At 36.6% G+C, this 24,133-nt stretch overlaps 1 protein-coding gene across 1 annotated transcript; it reads left to right on the forward strand.

Moving 5' to 3' along the window:
• The first annotated feature begins 3,060 nt into the window (after window positions 1-3,060).
• LOC136247784 (mucin-22-like) lies at window positions 3,061-22,764 on the forward strand. Its single transcript, XM_066039609.1, has 18 exons — window positions 3,061-3,123; window positions 5,269-5,418; window positions 5,469-5,672; window positions 14,299-14,448; window positions 14,501-14,704; window positions 14,756-14,890; window positions 17,550-17,750; window positions 17,804-17,941; window positions 17,998-18,201; window positions 18,250-18,387; window positions 18,437-18,643; window positions 20,463-20,612; window positions 20,663-20,866; window positions 20,950-21,099; window positions 21,152-21,355; window positions 21,419-21,553; window positions 21,625-21,632; window positions 22,432-22,764. Exons 2-18 carry the CDS (start codon window positions 5,325-5,327, stop codon window positions 22,762-22,764), a joined length of 2,859 nt encoding a protein of 952 aa, XP_065895681.1. The 5' UTR covers window positions 3,061-3,123; window positions 5,269-5,324.
• Window positions 22,765-24,133: the final 1,369 nt, after the last annotated feature.

Raw genomic sequence — 24,133 nt, forward strand, 5'->3', positions numbered from 1 at the left:
ATAGGTGAAGACTGTTTCAATCATCACATTTCTTTGTTCTCTCAGTGTCACACACTCATTGCATTTCCTTGTCATCCCAGTGTGCACATTTCCATGTTTGATATAATCCCTTTGAATTACTCAGACTCATTTTTAAAGAACTTATACAGTTGGTGCTAAAAGCTGGAATAGAATTGAATGGAGTGGAACCAATTAGGGTGCGAGCCAAGTGGAAAAATCTTTTTTTTTTTAAACAGATCATGCACCATTTCTGACTGTCACATAGTAATTAGATTGTGCTAGAGTCTACGTATAGGCATGCTACAATTGCTCTCTCAAAGTTTCTATATAATGCCCGTCACATGGCATATTGAGTTCTTAACAATCCATTGAATTCTGTTTAATCATGTAGAATTACTTCCTTATCACTCTAAACAGTAAACTACCATAGTATATTTTCATGTTATAATTGTGTCCAAGCTATTAGTAACAGTGAGGATGGTTTTCTGAAGGGACTATAATTCTGCCAGCATTCACAATGATTTACGAGAGCCGACCACGGTGTATGTTAGTAGCTATGAATTGTATGTTTACAATGCTTAAAAATAATCATTTAGCAGTTTAAATGATTGTTTTTCAGAGTGGGTAGCTGTAAAACGCATTCGTGAAGTTGGCATTAATAGAAACTTCTAATGAGTGATTTCTAGCATGCCTGTAGGTCCAGTACTACTCAAAAGCAATGTCATCTGGCAAGAGTGCAAAGAAAACTCACTAACCAAAAGGTGAGGCACCGGTTTTGCTCAAGATTATTCATCCTATTTCATTTGAGATGAATACTAGCAAGCACAAGAGGTGCCACACCCTTTAAAATTGGCTTTTTAATCAGTTGCACTCGCAAGACAATGTTGCATTTGAGTGGTACTGTAGAAGTAAACTATAATTCTAGTTACTATCTGACAATTGTAAATGGTGCGCAATCTGCAAAAAATAATTTTCAACTTGGCATGCACCACAATTGCCAGTTCCATTCCATTACGGTTTTTAGCACTACCCACCTTATTCTGTGTTGGGCACTCTTTAGGCTTGTGCCAAATATGCTGGCATTATTTCGAGCATAATAGGCTAGCTAAAGCATCAAGCATTATGCCAGCATAATAGGACAATTTTCAAGAATTTTAATTAAAACATGCAATGTGTGTGTAAAAAATTCTGCACAACATGAACACACTGCACATTATTACTGCATTTCATATCAAAAAACCTTGCAGTGTTGTTATTTTTACTATTTCTTGACTGATTATTAACACTTTATGGAAATAAGATCAAGATGCTGTAATAGAGCAGTCACTTACTCTAATACAGCAGTCAGGAAATGCAGATATACTCTAATACAGCAGTCAGGAAATGCAGATATACTCTAATCAGCTCTCGAGCATAATCTTGATTTTGAGAGCATAATTTTGAGCAAAATAGGCTGAATTTTGAGCACTGCTCAAAAGCATAATAGGCAATTTTCAAAGCATAATTGACTCAAGCCCAGCACTCTTCTTCACTACCATTAACTCTTACTGTAGCTACATGTACACCTAAACAATACTGTCAATGTGCCATGAAAGTATTGTAAAAGTGCTTTCTAGTCAATATTATTTTGTGAGAAACCTACATATACAATACTATTCTACTGTATGACATTTATGGGAAACTACACAGTATATCTAGCCTATTTGATCATGTGCGTGACATTTCAATTGAAGCTAACCAAACTATATAATCCTGCTTGTTCTATAATTGTATAGAAACTGATTGTATGAAAACATACAGGTGTAGCACTGGTTTGATAGGTTGATGAATGTTCAAGCCAAAGCTATGAAAAGAAAATACATATGTATGCATTGTTTACTTCATGGTATGATACTCTTCTTGGGACTAATAGATACAACCAATACTGTTTTAGTCGCACAATTGTATTTACATTCCTCCTGAAATTATTAAAGACAATATATTATGAAAAAATCAGTTTACATACTTATTTTATTGGTACGTAGGTATGCAGGACTACGATGGAACAATGATCACAGTTGATGTTCCTGCTGGAGTATTAGTACAATCATTTACAATAAACATTATTGATAATGATGTTGTAGAGTGTGATGAAGTGTTCAGTGTCACTATAGAGTCTGTTACCACATGTGGAGTTACTACTGGAGATGTTATCAGTAGTAATGTGACTATAATGGATGATGATGGTGAGTGGAGTGATTGCCAAGTCATAATCTTTCTATGCAAAATTATTCCACCTACAGAAGCAGTATTATCACTGAACCAAACAGAATATTCAGTATCAGAAGTTGATGGTCTATTACTAGTGGGTGTTACACTTAGTAGAGTAACATCACAAGATGTAACTGTACTAGTCACTATCACTGATGGGACAACTACTGGTAATATTGTTAACCCAATGACTACATGATACTATTAATGTACATATCTTTCACAGGTGGAGAAGATTATAATGTAATACAACAATCACTACTTGTCATACCAGCTGGGTTGACATCGTCATTATATAGTGTAGTTATTATTAATGATATGATACATGAAGATGATGAGACATTTGATATTACTATAACATTGATGACAACTTGTTTATCAATAAGTGTTGATCGTAATATTGCTACTGTGACCATCCTTGATGATGAAGGTATGTGAATTGTACAGTGTGAATATGAGACTGTTACCATTTTATGTAGTTCCTATCATCACTTTTAATCAGTCAACATATACTATCAATGAAGATGATGGATTAGTTACAATTGTACTAATTCTCAGTAACCCATCAACAACTGATATCACTGTACAAGTGTTAACTACTGATGGATCAGCTACTGGTGAGTATGGGATAGGTGAAGTTTATGATAAATTACAATACTATAACAGGAGGAGGTGTTGATTATGATACTGGACCATACAGTGTTACATTTCCAGCTGGAAATACTAATGTTTCATTTAATATTAACATTACTATTGATAACTTAGTGGAGGATGATGAAGAGTTTCATCTCACCATTGATCCATCCTCACTACCCACTGGTATTAACATCAGTTCACCTCATCAAACTACTGTGAATATTGTTGACAATGACAGTAAGTTGATATGTTTGTTGGATAAAGCAAGTAAAGTGCAGCAGTGGAAATTCTGCCTTTCTTTTTAGTGGCTTAAATTCTACGAATATGTACTAAGAATATTTCATGCATTACATTTTATTCTGCATATTGTTAGAGCCTGTGAAGTTGAATGATAAGTAGAATTCTGCAACTTTATGAATGTTTCACATGCAACTTTATCTTAGCTGAAATAAAAGTTTAAATCTGTGAACAATATTGCTGTTTTACTATCAGTTTAGACCACAGCAAGGTGAAATACACAAATTTCATTGGCTACTTACAGGTATCTAAATCCTTTAAATCCTTTGTTTATGTCTCAATAGATCCCTGTCTCTGGAGTAATACAAAACACCTCAAATTACGCACCTGTAACAATGGTAATGCATGGACATTTAATTGGATAACATTTTCTGTTACAAGTTTCAGGGAAGTATATTGGCTTTTTTCTACAAATGAAAGCTACATTTCTCGTGTTACAAGCAGCTGTGAAAGTAAAACGAGCAGCAACAACGAGCTTTGGTTTAAATTAGTTAGACATCGAAACACAGTTTCCATGGAAATTAGATACACTCAGGGCTGTAGTAACGGCCTCACTTAGCTTGTATACGGGGCCTTTTGGGTTACTAAATTCCTTGAAACCCTGTGTTTCAATGTCTAACGATTACTTAAGATTGCTTTTACAAGTTGGTAAGTGTTTAAGAACGAGTCTATTTTGCTTTTCTCTGCCTATTTTTTCTTTCATGCAGTTCTTTAAGTTTCACCTATTAAATCCATAATATTCTTACTCAAGAATTATATATTTCGCTCAGCATCATAAATCTTTATTAATTTACCATTCTAAGTGCAAAGCTAAATGTGACCGGATTTGCGAAAAGGTACCTTTTCCACACATTTGACATATCAGCAAACAAAGTCATGTAACAATTGACTCCTTATACTGATTAACTTGCTCTTAGTATCAAAATGTAGCCAGATACTGTAGCTACATTCATTGAAAGTTTCAAGCAATTATATACCATGATCAAAAGGTTATGAAGCCTTAAAGTTCAAAAATGGGTCAAATTTTGTGTGTGAAAAAGGTACCTTTTCGCAAATCCGGTCACAAATTGTGACTGGATCTTGGAAAAGCTACCTTTTGGGCACAAGCAAACTTTTTGGGAAAACTCAAATAAAAATTTCAACACTTTAAAAATTCAATTATTTTTGCACATATGGATAAAGCAACTATTAAACCTTCTTGTTGGGAAGTTTCACACCCATAACTTCTTTTTCCTAGGAGATATGGATGGTTATATCAGACCATGTAGTAATTTTACATGCGTGGGATAACAATTAATTTACAAATTGGGTGATTTGTTCAGCTGCTGGAATGGCTAAAACTTAGTCTTAGATAATGGTACATGACAGAAAAGTACCAAGAATACTTCATTAATCTATCAGAAATGTCTTTTACAGTATTTTAGATGGTAAGAATGGAGTTATTGGTGATTTTTCACCATTTGTCACCCTTAATCACTCACAGAACTCAATACATTACCATAAAAGTTAGTTTGTAATGTATAGGACAGAAAATTGGCCATATCTCAGGAATGCTTAAAGATGTATTAAGCTGAAATTTTAACACAAGGTAGATGAGAACCCAGTACCTCATTTAAGCTATAAAACAGAAAATTGACAAGTGTGCCAAAAATGTAGGTTTTCCAAGATCAGGTCACAATTTTCACCTTAAAAATTTTATGACTATTCAATTAGAGTATCTTGATCTTACCATATATAGCAAGAAGCTAGCTAATTTTTCTTATCTTATGTGACTGTTCTATTAGAGTATTTCGATTGTGACTTGCACTTCCCATAATAATTAACTATGTACTGTTGATATTTTATCACTTGTGACTGTTCTATTAGAGTATCTGATCCAAAGTCCACTTCACAAAAATTTCACCTAATATTCCAGCATTTTTCCCACTGCTTTTACCTACCCATTAAGCTAAAAATTTTCCAACAAAATGTCCCAATAGGTTGTCTATTTATGAAATGATCTTGTGGGACGTATGTAACTTTCAATAATATTCAAAAAAAATACTTATTGGTTTACCTATGTATTTTTGTATGATTTTGATACAGGTGTTAATGTCAGATTTACACAAGATAGCTTCTTTGGGTCTGAAACTGAAGGATCCATGTTACTATCATTAGAACTAGTAGGAGGCACAGTCAGTATTCCATTTAATGTTACTATTACACCATCAGAACAATCACCAGTGTCTGCTGAAGGTAATAGTGTAATATCATTACATGTTGATTATGTAGTGTTTGACTAACAGATGGTGTTGACTTTAACACTACCAGACTAGTTGCTACATTTGATGTTGGAATGACTATGAGTAGTGTTAATGTATCACTGATCAATGATGATGTTGTTGAGGGAGATGAAGAGTTTGTGTTAACTTTAAATGTGTCATTGTTTGATGGAAGAATATCACCTGGTGATCGTAATGCTACCACAGGAATTATCACTGATACAACTAGTAAGTGTTATCTGTACAATAGTTTAGCATAACTGAAAGGTTAACCCTTAATTAAATCTGTATATGTGACCAGAGTTGCGAAAAGGGGTCTTCCACACACATCCAATTTCCTAACTTTGACAATTCATAACTTCAGAGTGGAAACGACTATTGACTTAACATTTGGTCAGCAGTACGTACCAACATAGCTTAGTATATGGAGAAAATTTCAGGGCTTTGTGCATTTTGATCACAGAGTTATGATCTTCCAAGTTCATAGAATTGGATGTGTGTCGAAGAACCCTTTTTGCAAATCCGGTCACATATAAGTTTTAGTAGGCCTGCGCTTAATGTGCCGGCATAATTTTGAGAATAATAGGTCACCAATTTCGTGAGAATAATTCTGGAATAATAGGATGGTTACAGGAATAATTTTGGTACTATTGGACGTCCACGGGAATAATTAATGGAATTAAGGGGCGTGTCTCTTCTTGAGTAGCTAGAAGGAAAGTTAAGTTACTAAGAATGATGTATAGCGGACATTATTATAGAAGTTCTGCAAAGTGTTGGCTAAAAAGAGGCTGAAAAGCTTCTAAAAAAATCGATATACTCTAATAGAATGCTCAAACACTCTAATAGAGCATTCAGATCAATTTAAGTTAACAATTTGCAGTCAGTATCAGGGATTTAACTGCATGATTATCTACAATTCTGAAGCTTGTAAATAGTGTATCTTTTCAAGTCTTTGTGTATATTGATTGATGTCATTATCTTAGTATGTAGCTATAGCTACAGTTTAAATACAATAGCTGCCAATAAGTGACAGCACTTGAATTATTACTACAAGTAATGAACTCTTGTTACTGCACATAGCTTTTCTAAGTTTGCTGTAACTACTTATATGGTTACAAAAATGGTGTGTGAGATGGAATGCTTCATATAATGGCTATTAATTCTTGGTAAAACTTCTTATGAGCATCTTGAAAACTAAGCAACAGATTGAGGAATGTTGTAGGAATCAAGTTTTAGTAACAATGTAATTAAAATGCATAATTATGCCGATATATCATCTTTCATGCACGGCTTCAAACCATATGTACTGTTTTATTGCTTAGTACCATAGAGTTATTGGTCCAACAGTTACAGTGTTTGCCCTTCGAAAAAAGCTTGGGGCCAAAACTTGTCGAGAAACAATGTGAATGCAATTAAAACATGCATGCCAATACATACCTTCATAAACTGATTCATACCTCACTCCCAGTTCATTGTATCAAGCTGAAATAAACACTAGTATTTTCGCCATTGATTGGAGAAACACAGCATATAAAACTCATGTGAGTCAAATATTTATAAAAATGGCTGCTAGGCCTGTGCTTATGAGGTAGGGGAAACGAGATGTTGATCTTCAGCGCATCATAACAAGTGATACAATTATGATTCATTGTTATCTAAGTAGTCCAATGAATATACTTTCCAGTGATAGGTGGTTGTTGAACTAATCATACAGTATGATAGTACTGTATAGTAGGGACCAAAAAGGACCAGACGTGGCCCACGAAATAATATCAACCAAAACAACAGCCTCAATTTCCCCTGACGATGATGAGGCAGCATTGGTTAGGTAAAACCATAGATAATAGAGTACATAAAGGAGTAGGAAATGCAAGCAATTTCCGGTTTGACTCCGTTACGTGTTACTTGAAATGACAAGACAGTTTTGTGTTCGAGCATGGGAATTAGTGTTTTAAGTAGTGTAAATAGTAATCCAACAGACTACAGCAAGTATTTAGGCAGGCCTTTGTGAGAGATTTTGGTGAGATAATTCAGACCGTATGTTTTGTAACAAAGCATATCGCATAAACCATGATTGTTACACGCCATCATACTTTCGATCATATTACCTTAATGCCTCATCCATACTGCTTCTTGTATAGCCGGTTCCACTTTTGAATCTTGTGGTAAGCTAGGCATGTCACCAACACAGTCTTTTACCGTTATGTTGTGCTGCTAGCTGTTTTAAATTTTTGGTTAAAAATGGAAGATACTTATGGTTCTTCAAACAACTGTTCCTGTTTTGTTCTGATATTCCCTCTGCTTCTCTCTGTTAAATGATAAGGAATAGGTTTATCACAGTTAAAAGGATAGAAAATATTTACAAAGAAAGTTAAGTGGTTTAAAGTAAATTTTGGTCCACTTTTTCACTTTCAATCTCCTTTAATTTTGCGTACAACTTCCTTGAGGGTTGGTACCATCCTAGTTCCCTCAATTACTTACTTGAGTTCACTGTAGCAAAGTTTCACAGTCATTGGTTACAAAATTCTGTCATTACAACAATTTGTTTCTGTTTGATACAAGCGCAGCAAGCATAACGAGTATGTTCGTGACGTACTACACGGAATTCCAATAGAAATGTATGTATTTTGTGATGTCACGTTATTGCGTTTCCTATCCCTTTTATGTACTCTATTATCTATGGTAAAACTAGGCCTAAACAAGCTTTCAGATCGACCCGAAACGCTTTAAACAAGTTGCTATGGAATTTAGAAAATTATTTATTTAGCGGAATTTTCTACTGATTGACTGAGTAAGTAAACAACTAACTGATGCCTTCAGACAAGCGTAATTCAATAATGGCTAAGGCTACAGGCTTGTTTTTTTCACTGTTCGACATTGCTTCGGCCCAGCAGGTGCCTTTTGGCATACTGCAATATGTACAATGCATTCTTCATGGACTTACCAGCGTCCTCCTTTGTCTCCCATTAATCTCTGCTGACAGAAAAAAGTGTCGATTTGGCAATAGCACGTGATGGCTTCCCTTCGTAATAGAAATTGTCTGCATTTTTCATAGTGGCTATCTTGATAGCAGAGTTGATTTTCAAACAGTTCTTGATTCATACTGCTGTGTAACATAGCCGACAACGAAGAGTAATAGAAGCTTCACTTTTCAGACGATAATTGATATAACTGGGACGCACGGCACCATTTCTTTTGGTATGCGTGGATTGCAGAGATGCTTTTCGAACAGTTCTTGATTCAAAATGCTGTGTAACAGGTTGAACATAGCTGACAATGAAGCATAATTGATACTTCACTTTTCAGATGATAATTGGGGTGCGCGGTGCCATTTCAGATGCGGTATGCATGGGTTTACAAGTCATAATCAAGACTCACGGTAGTGAGTCGCGCGGCCAAGAAACTACAAAGCGCACGCCCAATTAAAAGACGCGCGGCCACTACTGTGAGTTATTTACGTGTAGGGCCTATTTCACAATATTAGTCCTAGATTATGCAACATCTCTCAATAGATTTGTATTGCGTTACATGCTAAAAAAATCTTTAGGAGTCGTCATCATCATCATAGTTTTGTTGCGACCTCGCTAAAATAAAAAAGTAACCATCGCAAAATAAAAAATAGGCTTATTTCACTTTATTTCTCTACCTTATGTTACAACTACTGTCACGTTATACCAGTCAACATAGTCGTGTTTGTATAGTCCATCTAGCACTGACATTATCCAATCCTGGTTTGCCTATACGCGTATTTTCTTCAATCAAACCTCTAATCCCTACAATAACTTTTAAAGGCACGACGTGGACACAAACTCTAATGCCTGATAAACAAGTTGTGACAACGTGCTGAACGGTAAGTTCCCTAGGGATGGCATTTTAAGCAGAAATCTTTTAAATTCCATTTAGTGCCACACCCCAATGCGAGCGTTTATAACTCGCCAGTTGTCTTATGGTGTGAAGAGCAAAATCACTAGCGAAGGTGCTTTAAGCATACTCTTCAATTCTCTATTTACATGTAATTTTTAATAGATTAACCACAAAGGCCGATAAGGTGCATGAATACAAAAGGTAACAAGCCTTTAGGGGTTACCACCTCTATGTAGTGTTTACCATGTACCTTGTGTTGTGGCTTTCATTAAGTATTATGCACACACAAATGGTGCAACAAAATTTTGTAATGGATTGCTTGAATGTGGTTCGTGGTGTTGTGGCTCGAATGTGGTTCGTGGTTTGCCAGTGACCATGTATGAGTTGGGGTTGTTCCACACAACTTACACAATATTCAAATTTCATGATGGCCATGAAAATTTCTTGCCATATGGTAAACATACAACAATGTGTAACAACGTTAATCAACATCACATCAAGACTTGACTAAAAATAGTTCCAACAATAGTGATGATTTCTTGTATGTCAGCATGACGATACTGAGACCTGTAAAAGAATAAGCAGGCACTGAAGTTAACCTTAAATTAAACACTCATGCAACTGACCTGGAACATTGGTTGCAACACCAAAAACACTTGTTTCGATATCTGATGACACAATCCAGCAGGCACTGAATTAAAAGAGAATGTACAAAAAATCAATATGCCGGGCTGTATCAATAATAGCATGGATAATCAAAATGAACAAAAATTATATCCCAGGCTAAGTGAATGAATAACATAACTGTTGGGTAAGCATGTCAAACCTGAACATTAGGACATTAGTCAAACAAAAGTACGCTATCACAACTTGGTCATAATACAATGTTTGTACCACTGGACTTCACACTGGTTGCCCAAAAATTGTGCCATTCCAGGACAACAGTATAATTATGAAACAAATAGTTACTACAACACAGAAGGCTTACTGTTGTACTGTCTACACTGATATACCATAATTTAAAAACATAACAGGTAGGCATTAAATACAATACACTTAACATCTGGGTACTAGGAAAAAATCACTAACATCACAACATGTAAACTGACCTAGAAATTAACACCTTTGATGCCACTACAGTCTACACTGGGTATTTGTTTGAACCCATCAACACTATACCTGATACATCTGAGTAGACTGACCTGCAAATTCACATCACTAGTATACAGTGATAATTGATAACTACAAAAACAACAATTGCAATAATACAATTCTTCTGTACGTCAACTGACCTGAAATTCATGATACTCGATACCGAGACCTGTAAAAGAATAAGCAGGCACTGAAGTCAACCTTAAATTAAACACACATGCAAACTGACCTGGAACATCGGTCGCAACACCAAGACACCAGTTTCGATATCTGATGAAACAATCCAGCAGGCACTGAATTAAAAAGAGAATGTGCAAAAAATCAATATGCCAGGCTGTACCAATAAAGGATGGATAATCAAAATGAATTAAAAATATGTATATATCCCATATGCAGTTTAAGTGAGTAACATAACTGTTGGGTAAGCATGTAAACCAGAACATTAGGTCATTGGTCAAACAAAAGTACGCTATCACAAACTGGTCACTGATAATTGATAACTACAAAAACAACAATTGCAATAATACAATTCCTCTGAACATTAACTGACCTGAAATTCATGACACCTGTATCTTTGTTCTTGCGTGGTCTCAACTTACATATGTACCATGATCACATTCAACTGCTAGTGGATAAACCAGTATGACCAGATGGCCTGCAAAAACCAACAAGCAGGTGTTAAATACAATACACCTAAAGCCTGGAATATAAAAAATATTATATAAGCATTATTCCACACTGATATAGTAATAGATTATAGGACGTTGTGGAACTTGCCTAAACGTGTAAACTTGAACATGAGGACAACTGCATAATCTGGACACTTGGAATTGTCCAATACTTGATGAACAAGTTAGTACTAATGACATTCACTTCAACATTTTATCCCAGCTGGGTGAATCTCTTGTAACTGAGTAAAAAGGTGTTTATTTTCCACCTGCAACCAAAGTTCTACATTTCGATCTGTGGTTGAGTGTACATAAACTGACCAGGAAAATCAGTATGCCATAGCCGGGGTATGGAAATGGTTCCTTTCCTTCTGTTGTGACATTACTTACAGCTGACTGGTAAATGATCATCGATGTCCCCGTGGACCCCAACAATGAGTATATCAATAACTTCACAAGTTGGAATGAATTTCCTTTCAACATGTGGTGGAATGAATTTCCTTCAGCATCTGGTGGACAGGTCCATAAACCCTATCGCACAAACACGGTTAATCAGTGTGTGGCGATGTGACACGTTACACAAACTTCACTCCTCGTTTCGTTAGCATTCAAGACCGGCATATATCATAGAGTACCTCGATCAGTATTCTTGACTCTTACTTCTTCAAGCGTTGCTCAAGCGATGTAGTTTCTCACGAGGGGCTCGAGTTTCTCATTAAAGTCGAGCGGATTAAAGTACGCCTCACCATCTAGTTACATTCTTAAACGATTCAATTTAAAACCACGTATCACGAGTGTCTGCTTAAGGTAATTTGGGACTTTCCAAGAGATTTCCCCTAAATAGATCACGTGTTAGTTGTCAATCCGGTGGATTCTGGTGGTATACATGGTTCAACAATGCGGTAAGTGTACATATGCTGTCAATAATTGTTTGTGCACTGCTAAACTAAGTTATTTTTGTGTGATAAGCATGCTTGAGGAAGGGTCTGGGGGACGACACTAATGTTTTGACAGCAGTTGATGATGGCCAGGCAAAGAACTGCGAGAAGAACTACTGTGATAGTGTGATAGTAGGGAAAAATTCCCACCCCTATAGCTCTGGGGCATGCTCCCTCAGGAAAGTATAAGTACTACAACTTTTTTGTTTTGATTGCTTCATCAAGTATAAAAATTTCAGTCAAAAGGTGATGATCGAGGCTCTGGTCTTATGCACTGGTTGGAGTGGTTGTATCGATACTGCACTGTGGCAACCTTGAGGGGTTAGTGCTGGCATTATCCTTGGCAATACTATTCCATCTCCCCGAGTCTTGATGATTGAGTCCACCATTCCTTTCTCTGCTGCTCCAATCCTGAAGTTGTGACCACAGTCAAAAGGTGACGATTGAGGCTCTGGTCTTGCATCTATACTGTACTGCAACACCCTTGAGGGGTTAGTACCGGCATTGTCCATCGCAATACTGTTCCATCTCCCATATACAAGTCTTGATGGTTGAGTCTTCTATTCCTTTCTCTGCTGTTCTAATCCTGAAGTTGTGACCAAAATAATAAAAAATGGTTATAACATGATAAATGATTATGGTGATAACAATTACAAATGTATTTATAGCTGTGTAGCAACTGTGAACTAGTTAGTCACTTGCAAGTTTAATTAGGTGTCTGAAGCATTTAACATGCACAGATATGAGATATATTCGTCACATGCAGGCAGTAAAGATAGATTTACTCTAATAGAACAGTCATACTACACCGTAAATTCATACTTCCGAATTTACGGAACAATCATTATTATGTATGGATTTTACTGACTCTCCAAGATAATATTCTGCATTAATGTTAATTGCTCATTTCCAAAAAAATTACCTTTTAAACCAAAATTAATGTAGAGTCTATCACTGACAAAAATGAGTGATATCCACCCCAAAAACACCTTCGCTGTAAAAAAGGCGCGCCCAAGAAACTACAAGTACCTGGAATCCAATGTAAAATAACAAAAAGAAAACAGCTCAGATGAAGTGAAAAGTAACTGGTAACTTAAAGAGCTGATATCTGAAGCGGCCAAGAATACAATTACTAAAGTTTAATCCATGCAAGAACACCTTGGCTATAAAACAGGTGTGTACATGAAAGTAACTGGCAACTGAAATGGCTGATATCTGAAGCGGCCAAGAATGAATGGTCATATACAACTAATTCAAAAATTTAACACTGAACCTTTATAATTCAGCTGTGTTCTATATTCACTCTTGCTGCATCGTAAAGTAATTTCTTTTAACTCTAATTGGTTGGTAATTTGGCCGCCTTTTTTGCTCTATTATACTGACTATTTAAAAAGGCGGCCAAATTACCGGCCAATTAGAGTTAAAAGAAATTACTTTACGATGCAGCAAGAGTGAATATAGAACACAGCTGAATTATAAAGGTTCAGTGTTAAATTTTTGAATTAGTTGTATATGACCATTCATTCTTGGCCGCTTCAGATATCAGCCATTTCAGTTGCCAGTTACTTTCATGTACACACCTGTTTTATAGCCAAGGTGTTCTTGCATGGATTAAACTTTAGTAATTGTATTCTTGGCCGCTTCAGATATCAGCTCTTTAAGTTACCAGTTACTTTTCACTTCAGCTGAGCTGTTTTCTTTTTGTTATTTTACATTGGATTCCAGGTACTTGTAGTTTCTTGGGCGCGCCTTTTTTACAGCGAAGGTGTTTTTAGGGTGGATAATTATTTACAGAAAAAGCTAACAAACAAGTACACAGAAAAATGTGGAATTTTCAAGGGACCATAACACATAGATAAACAGTATTGAAACAAGCTGGATTAAATCACAGTAAAACATTAAGAGGTGTTCTATCCCTACTGTGCTCAAGATAGCATAATGGAAATGCACAGTTGGGATATAGCACTTCTTATTGTTTTACTGTGATTTAATATCATGCAGCTTGTTTCAATAGTTTTTATCGATGTGTTATGGTCCCTACTCTAGTTGAAAGTTCCAATTTTTTCTGTGTACTTGTGTAGTTATACAAGCTTCATACACAGCCTGTTTAGAAGCATCACTAGTCATCATTAGTAATAAGCGTTGTGCGTATTTCAGACTTTATAAATGCCTATATTTCTTAACAATAACTTAGAAAGCACTTATTGCAAATATTCATTGTTTTATATATAGTGTTGGTGATAAGTTTGACATCAGAACAATTCATTGGAACTGAATCATCAGGATTAGTAGAAGTGATGGTGATAATGGAGGGAGGAATATCTACCAGTCCTATTAATGTTATATTTACTCCTTCTGAAAAATCACTGGTATCAGCAACTGGTAAGGAATACATTGATAGATATGATGTTTAGTGACTACTATACTCGATTAGGATCAGGTGTTGACTTTGACTCTAATCCAATTACAATAACAATTGAAGCTGGATCAACAGAGGGTAGAGGTAACATATCAGTGAGCTGTGACAATGTGGTAGAAGGAGTGGAGACTTTTGATTTGAATTTAACACTTGCTAGCAATAATCCTCTAGTGAGAGTAGGTAGGGACACTTCAGTTGGAAGAATCACTGATAGTACAGGTATGATAGTAGTATAATATATCAGTGTGTGACATATAATATCCTGTATAGTTGTGGTGAACATTGAACAGTTCAGTTATGAGATAAGAGAGAACAGTAGTGTAGTGACATTAACACTTACACTCAGTCAAGTATCATCTGAACTATTTGAAGTTGTACTGACTACAATGAACATCACTGCTACAGGTAAGGAAAAATATTAACTGTATCTAGATCAATTGTGCATAAGGACAGAACTGCCTATCACTAGTAGGGAGTTGACAGTTTTCAGTGCATATATGTGTAGTCACCTATACTACCAAAGGTGATGTTTATAGCTTACATTATGTGCAGTAATTGACTAATTGTGTTCACACACATCTTTATTATTAGGAATATTGCATAACATGAATTGGCTGTTAGTTTAAGTCTTTTCTGGTGAACAAGTTTTGTATTATAGCAACAAACAGCAAGAAGAGCATAACAATCTGTTATGCATAGATGTGTTACTTTGTCCAGTGGTGTAACCAGACACTGGTTACTATAACCGGGAAAACTGTTGTATAACCGGACATTCTGATTAAAAACGTTGGCTCATTTGTCTGGTAATGTAACCACACACAAGTTATCTACCAGTACATCAACATCTGTACCTTTACTGTAGCTATATGTAGTACAATGTTGAAGCATATGGTGGCCAAGACAGATCCGCTATTGTGTGCCAACTGGTCTAATCCTTTTTTTGCTACTGTATTGCTATACCACCTTTTGCTTGCTACTCAATAATGCTGTTGTTAAATACCACTGTTACCTACTATTGCTGGGCTGTAGAGACTTGTTTCTGATATTTATCAACATGACTGGCACTGTTGCTGTTAATTACCGCTTCCTATTACAAAGAGTTCATAACAATAGAGAGGGAGGGTTCCCTCTTTATATTCTGAACTCTTGCTATTACCACATGTTGTTGTTGTAGATTGTTGTTGCTCCTTTTAATATTGCTGTTTGCTACTGCTTATCTGGTTGTATTTTTTTGTGTTACTGCCACTGTTGCTATTTAGATTGCAGCTGTCTACTGCTACTGTAAGCAGTTGGTTTCCATTACTACTTGTAATGTACTACTGCGGTCACTGTAGATACCTTACAGCCTTTATTTACTACTGCTTATGGCTCAGCTTGCAGAAATTGTTTGCTGGTTGCCCTATGCTGCATTGCTGCTTTTTTGTTGCAATTAGCTTCTATTTGAATCTTGCTGTATAAAGCTGCTTGTAGCTTGCTGTTTCTTGCAGCTGGCTACTGCTTAATGCTGACAACACCACCATCACCATCACAACCACCACTGCTATCATCACCACCATTGCCACCCAAAGTTGTACCAGCAAGTTACAAGAAACACAGCAGCAGCCAGCTTGCACGCAGTAGTGAAAACAAGCTACAAAAATCACTAACATTTACAGCTACAACAGCCATGGCAGCAGTTGCTTACAGGCACTAGCAGAAACGGCCAGGAGCAATCACAAGCAAAAGAGCAAGCTACAATAGTTATAGCAGCTGCTGCAATAAAATTCTAGTAGCAAGCTGTAGCAGCAAGCTATACACAGAAGCAACAACTAGCAAGCTTCAAGATGTAGAAGCATACGGAGCACTAACATGCATAAACAGCCACAGTATACTGTACGTCAGATGTTAGTTGCAAACATCAGCGAAGTAGCAAGCTGCAAGCACCAGCAAAATTTACAAGCACCAGCAAATCACAAACAGCTGTAGCTTGCTGCAAGAAACAGCAACCTCAAGCTGCTTCTGCAGCAGTTTTCATGCAGCTGATACCTTTAAAAGAGCTACAAGCATTTCTTGAGGGTGGTGGTGGAAAAGAGCAAAACTCGTGCAGTGGATATGCATGCAGAATAGCTTAAGTTTTATGTAGCTACTCATGACACATGGCCATCCCTAGCATCACTAGATCTATAGCTACTTTATTCACTTTAGCTTATTTCAATAACAGTATTCCTATTCAATGCACCCACTATTTTTTTAAGGTATCAAAATTCTGTTTTAGAGCTTAAGCTACTTGCAACAATTGCATCATGTGAGCAGGATAGCCAACAAAGCCAATTAAATTATTATACTAAAGCTAAACATGACATTCATTCTACCAAACATGTGTTGTCGTCACATCAAATCTAGCTTGATATGCATGTGGTTGTGCAACCTTGGAAAGGTTCCATATCTGTATGTAAAGATAACTGTACTTTTCCCAGTTACATAACCAGTTGGCTACTATAGTTATCTGGACGTCATGTTGTTCAACCGGGCAAAATTTGCATTTCCGTGAGTAACAAATCAATTTGCACAGTAGCTATACAAAAAAATACAGCTGCTCATTTAATCAGTTGTAAGCCACGGGTGCAACAGGCTAAAAAGTTAGGAGTTGTGTCATTGCATTCACAGTGGACTGATACATTCATCAAAGTACAATTTTGGACCTATATCTACTCATGCTTTCAAGCAAGAAGGCTGTTCAAGCTTAGAAACACCAATGATGAAGTTACAATTCACTGCAACATAAACAAACAGACATAACTCACATTTGGTACAGAAATGAAATAAGGATTTTTTACTGTTGGAAAAATCCTGTGGCTTTTGAATATTCCAATTTTAAATCCTTCTACTATGTAATGAAGACATGCATAATAGTATAATTGTATTAGCCAATGTATTTCGGTGGCCTTTATCTACTCAGCAACTTGCATATATAACTCGTTCTGTATTAATCCCTTGGTAAAAACCATCTATATTATGTGCTTTATTTCCTTGTGAAAAACGTTTTTGCGAGTAATTAAAATCAGTTTACATAATTTGTTTCTAGGTATGGAGGACTACAATGGAACAAGGATCACAGTTGATGTTCCTGCTGGAGTATTAACACAATCATTTACAATAAACATTATTGATAATGATGTTGTAGAATGTGATGAAGTGTTCAGTGTCACTATAGAGTCCGTTACCACATGTGGAGTTACTACTGGAGATGTTATCAGTAGTAATGTGACTATAATGGATGATGATGGTGAGTGGAGCATTACAATGTAGTTTAAAACTCATGTCTTTCTTCACCCACAGAAGCAGTATTATCACTAAACCAATCAGAATATTCAGTATCAGAAACTGATGGTCAATTACTAGTGGGTGTTACACTTAGTAGGGTAACATCACAAGATGTAACTGTACTAGTCACTATCACTGATGGGACAACTACTGGTAATATTGTTAACCCAATGACTACATGATACTATTAATGTACATATCTTTCACAGGTGGAGAAGATTATAATGTAACACAACAATCACTACTCATCATACCAGCTGGGTTGACATCATCATTATATAGTGTAGATATTATTAATGATATGATACATGAAGATGATGAGACGTTAGATATTACTATAACATTGATGACAACTTGTTTATCAATAAGTGTTGATAGTAATGTTGCTACTGTGACCATCCTTGATGATGAAGGTATGTGAATTGTACAGTGTAATATGAGATTGTTACCATTTTATGTAGTTCCTATCATCACTTTCAACCAGTCAACATACACTATCAATGAAGATGATGGATTAGTTACAATTGTACTAATTCTCAGTAACCCATCAACAACTGATATCACTGTACAAGTGTTATCTACTGATGGATCAACTACTGGTGAGTATGGGATAGGTGAAGTTTATGATAAATTACAATACTATAACAGGAGGAGGTGTTGATTATGATACTGGACCATACAGTGTTACATTTCCAGCTGGAAATACTAATGTTTCATTTGATGTTAACATTACTATTGATAACTTAGTGGAGGATGATGAAGAGTTTCATCTCACCATTGATCCATCCTCACTACCCACTGGTGTTAACATCAGTTCACCTCATCAAACTACTCTGAATATTGTTGACAATGACAGTAAGTTGATATGATTGTTGGATAAAGCAAGTTTAGTGCAGCAGTGGAAATTCAACCTTTATTTTTAGTGCCTTAAATTCCAAGAATATGTACTAAGAATATTTCATGATTTACATTTTGTGCTGCCTATTGTTTAGAGTCTGTAAAGTTGAATGATAAGTGGAATTCTGCAACTTTAAAAATTCATGAATGTTTCACATGCAATTTTATCTTAGCCGAAACAAAAGGTTAAAACTGTGAACAATATTGCCGTTTTACTATCAGTTTAGACCACAGCAAGGTAAAATACACAAATTTCATTAGCTACTTACAGGTATCTAAACCCTTGTTTATGCCTCAATGGATCCCTGTCTCTGGGGCAATGAAAAACATCTCAATTTGCGCACCTGTAACAATAGTAATGCATGGACATTTAATTGGATAACAAGTTCTGTTACAAGTTTCAGGGAAGTGTATTCGCTTTTTTCTACAAATGAAAGCTACATTTCTCGTGTTACAAGCAGCTGTGAAAGTACAACGAGCAGCAACAACGAGCTTTGGTCTAAATTAGTTAGACATAGAAACACAGGTTTCATGGAAATTAGAAACACTCAGGCCTGTAGTAGCGGCCTCACTTAGCTTGTATATGGGGCCTTTTGGGTTACTAATTTCCGTAAAACCCTGTGTTTCAATGTCTAATGATTACTTAAGATTGCTTTTACAAGTTAGTAAGTGTTTTAGGAAGGAATGAGTATACTTTGCTTTTCTCCACCTGTTTTTCTTTCACACAGTTCTTTAAGTTTCACCTATTAAATCCATATTATTTTTACTCAAGAATAATATATTTTGCTCAGCATCATAAATCTTTATTAATTTACCATTCTAAGTGTAAAGCTAAATTGTGACCAGATCTTGGAAAACCTACCTTTTGGGCACAAGCAAACTCTTTGGGAAAACTCAAATGAAAAGTTCAACACTTTTTTAAAAAAAATCATTTTTTTGCACATATGGATAAAGCAACTATTAAACCTTCTTGTTGTGAAGTTTCACACCCATAGCTTCGTTTTCCTAGGAGATATGGATGATTATATCAGACCATGTAGTAATTTCACATGCGTGGGATAACAATTAACTTACAAATTGGGTGATTTGTTCAGCTGCTGGAATGGCTAAAACTTAGTCTTAGACAATGATACATGACAGAAAAGTACCAAGAAAACTTCATTAATCATAGAACTCAATACATTACCATAAAAGTTAGTTTGTAATGTACAGGACAGAAAATTGGCCATATCTCAGGAATGCTTAAAGATATATTAAGCTGAAATTTTAACACAAGGTAGGTGAGAACCTAGTACCTCATTTAAGCTATAAAACAGAAAATTGACCAATGTGCCAAAAATGTAGGTTTTCCAAGATCAGGTCACAATTTTCACCTTAAAATGACTATTCAATTAGAGTATCTCGATCTGTACTTGCTATTACCGTATATAGCAAGAAGCTAGCTAATTTTTCTTATCTTATGTGACTATTCTATTAGAGTATTTCGATTGTGACTTGCACTTCCCATAATAATTAACTATGTACTGTTGATATTTTATCACTTGTGACTGTTCTATTAGAGTATATGATCCAAAGTCCACTTCACAAAAATTTCACCTAATATTCCAGCATTTTCCCCACTGCTTTTACCTACCCATTAAGCTAAAAATTTTCCAACAAAATGTCCCAGTAGGTTGTCTATTTATGAAATGATCTTGTGGGATGTATGTAACTTTCAATAATATTCAACAAAATACTTATTGGTTTACCTATGTATTTTTGTATGATATTGATACAGGTGTTAATGTCAGGTTTACACAAGATAGCTTCTTTGGATCTGAAACTGAAGGATCCATGTTACTATCATTAGAACTAGTAGGAGGCACAGTCAGTATTCCATTTGATGTTACTATTACACCATCAGAACAATCACCAATGTCTGCTGAAGGTAATAGTGTAATATCATTACATGTTGATTATGTAGTGTTTGACTAACAGGTGGTGTTGACTTTAACACTACCAGACTAGTTGCTACATTTGATGTTGGAATGACTATGAGCAGTGTTAATGTATCACTGATCAATGATGATGTTGTTGAGGGAGATGAAGAGTTTTTGTTAACTTTAAATGTGTCTTTGTTTGATGGAAGAATAACACCTGGTGATCGTAATACTACCACAGGAATTATCACTGATACAACCAGTAAGTGTTGATTGTACAATAGTTTAGTACTGCTGATGATTATAGTTTGAAAATGTTTATCGCAAATGTTCATTGTCTTATAGTGTTGGTGATAAGTTTGACATCTGAACAATTCACTGGAATTGAATCATCAGGATTAGTAGAAGTGATGGTGATGATGGAGAGAGGAACATCTACCAGTCCTATTAGTGTAATAGTTACTCCTTCTGAACAATCACCAGTATCAGCAACTGGTAAGGAATACATTGGTAGATATGATGTTTAGTGACTGCTATACTCAAATAGGATCAGGTGTTGACTTTGACTCTAATCCAATTACTATAACAATTGAAGCTGGATCAACAGAGGGTAGAGGTAACATATCAGTGAGCTGTGACAATGTGGTAGAAGGAGTGGAGACTTTTGATATGAATTTAACACTTGCTAGTGATAATCCTCTAGTGAGAGTAGGTAGGGACACTTCAGTTGGAAGAATCACTGATAGTACAGGTATGATAGTAGTATAATATATCTATGTTGATCAGTGTGTGACATATATAATATCCTGTATAGTTGTGGTGAACATTGAACAATCCAAATATGAAGCAAGAGAGAACAGTAGTGAAGTGACATTAAAACTAGCACTCAGTCAAGTGTCATCTGAAGCATTTGAAGTTGTACTGACTACAATGGACATCACTGCTACAGGTAATTGAATGCATTAATACATACCTGTATCTAGATCATTTATGTATAACAATAGAACTGCCTATCATTAGTATGTACAGTACGTACCACTCAAATACAATGTCAGCTCGAGAAAGTGCGAGTGATTAAAAAATTCGATAATTAAAGGATGTGGCACCTGTTTCACTTGCAAGTATTCATCCCAAATAAAACAGGAAGAATATTTAGAGCGAAATGGGTTCCATACCCTTAGATTAGCAAGTCTTTTACTCACTTGCACTCTCTTTAGATGACGTTGCATTTGAGCAGTTCCACAGTTGATAGTTTTCAGTGCAAATATGTGTAGTCACCAATACTACTGAAGATGATGTTTATAGCTTCCAGCATGTGTAGTAATGGTTTGCGCACACATCTTTTCAAATGAATATTGCATAGCATGAATGGGCTACTAAAGTTTAAGCATTTTCTGGTGAATAATTTTGGTATTACAGCGATAGAATCTCTTATACAGAGATACAGTACTTTGCCCAGTTGCATAACTGGACCCAACTTCACCTATACTGGGGCTGTATGCAGTGCATACAGTAGCTATAATTTTAAGGCACATGGTGGCCAAGGTGGATGACACCTTTGCATGCCATCTAGTCTAATACTTCTCATTGCTATTGCTATATCATTACCTGCTTGCTACTCAGTATTGTTTAATATCACTGCTACCTACTATTGCTGTGTTGTTCTGATGCTTATCAAAGTGGCTTACACTGTTGATTACTTCAGCTAACTGCGTCCTATTACTGCTGTTGTTGTATTTTACTGTCGCTCCTTTTAATACTTCTTCTTGCTCTGGTTGTATTCTTTTCTTTTATGCTACTGCTACAATTGCTTGCCTACTTGTATAGTTTGCTGCTACTACTCGTGCTGCTGTTGTTGCTGCTGCCACTGCTGCTGCCACTGCCACTGCTATTTCTGGCACCACTGCTGCTACCACCACCATTTCTGCTGCTGCTGCCTCCACTGCCACTGCTGCTGCCTCCACTGCCACTGCTGCTGCCTCCACTGCCACTGCTGCTGCCTCCACTGCCACTGCTGCTGCCTCCACTGCCACTGCTGCTGCCTCCACTGCCACTGCTGCTGCCTCCACTGCCACTACTGCTGCTGCTACTGCCACTGCTGCTGTTGCCACAGACGCTGCTGCCACCGCTGCTACTGCTGCTTCTGATTGTCAACAGTAGCAGCTTGTTGCTCACTACCATCACCACTACTAGCCAATGTCACCACCAAAATAGCACTAATAATAACAACTAGAACTGTAGCAATGAGAAGCTGCAAGAAGCACTAACATTTACAACTAAGCAGCCAAGGCAGCAGTTGGTTACAGGAACAAGCAAAAGCAGCAAGCCAAAAGGAGGAGCAATCACAAGTGGTAGTAGCCTGTTGCGAGAAACAGCGAGTTGCTGCTGCTATAGTATGTTCACGTTGAGCGGAATCCTGAAAAACAGTTAAAATTAGAAGTGGTATTTTTCTCAACAGAGTTAACATTTCAGCCAACTGGATTATTATTGGCAACAGAAAAGGTGTCAACAAGAGACATGTACGGTTTGGCTCCATTAAAAGTTCGGGAAAGGGCTGTAATGGACACTGTACTTATATGGCTTTCCTATAGGAAATGTATTGTGAAAATTTGATTGGCCGTAAATAGTATTTCAAACATTTGAACAAAAAGATTTTGAAATATGTTTAGGGGGTCAAACAGTACTACAAATGAGCCAAATTTCAAGATCGTGTATAATTGTTTCCATGAGTTATTTAATGTTTTTGAGGATTCAACTCAACGTGAACATACCAGGGGTGGATCCAGGAGCTGGCAAGGGGAAGGGCACAATCAGATTAAGTTGTTGGGGAGCCAAATTCTCTTGTTAGCTGCTGTATTTTTGAAGCAGCAAATAATCACCTCTTTTAGCAGTGTCTCACTGTTTATTTGCCATTTTGGTCTTTGCAGATGGCTGAGAAGTCTTGAAAGCTGTTTAAAAGGCTCTGAATGTCTTCAACATCAGCAGCAGCAGCAGCAGCAGCAGCAGCAGCAGCAGCAGCAGCAGCAGCAGCAGCAGCAGCAGCAGCAGCAGCAGCAGCAGCAGCAGCAGCAGCAGCAGCAGCACAATAATTATTTTTAGAGGCGTTTAGTACAAAGAAGGTGCTGGATGACAATTTCACAGTTAGTTTGAATTTGGTTTGCTTTGGATTCAAGTGAATTTATAATAAATGGTGCAAATTTTTATGAGTTCTATGAATTGATGTTGCCCAGACAAAGTTTAGTATTTTACTCAGCTGGTTCCATCCACATGGTTGGGGGGGGGGGGGGGGGGGATTTGCCCCCCAAATGTCCCATCCTGGATCCGCCATTGCATACTATACAAGGTTCAAGTAGCAGATAGCTTCAGTAAGTTGCAAACTGTAGTATATAGAAGCTACAAGAAGAAGCAGCAGTGAGCAAACTTCAAGAAGTAGAAGCATACAAAACAATCAAGACTCACGGTAGTGAGTCGCGCGGCAAGTAAAGCAGAAACGCGCGCCGCAGACAATAAATGACGCGACCACTACGTG

This window comes from Dysidea avara, chromosome 2 (assembly GCF_963678975.1).
Source record: "Dysidea avara chromosome 2, odDysAvar1.4, whole genome shotgun sequence".
Classification (NCBI taxonomy): Eukaryota; Metazoa; Porifera; class Demospongiae; order Dictyoceratida; family Dysideidae; genus Dysidea; species Dysidea avara.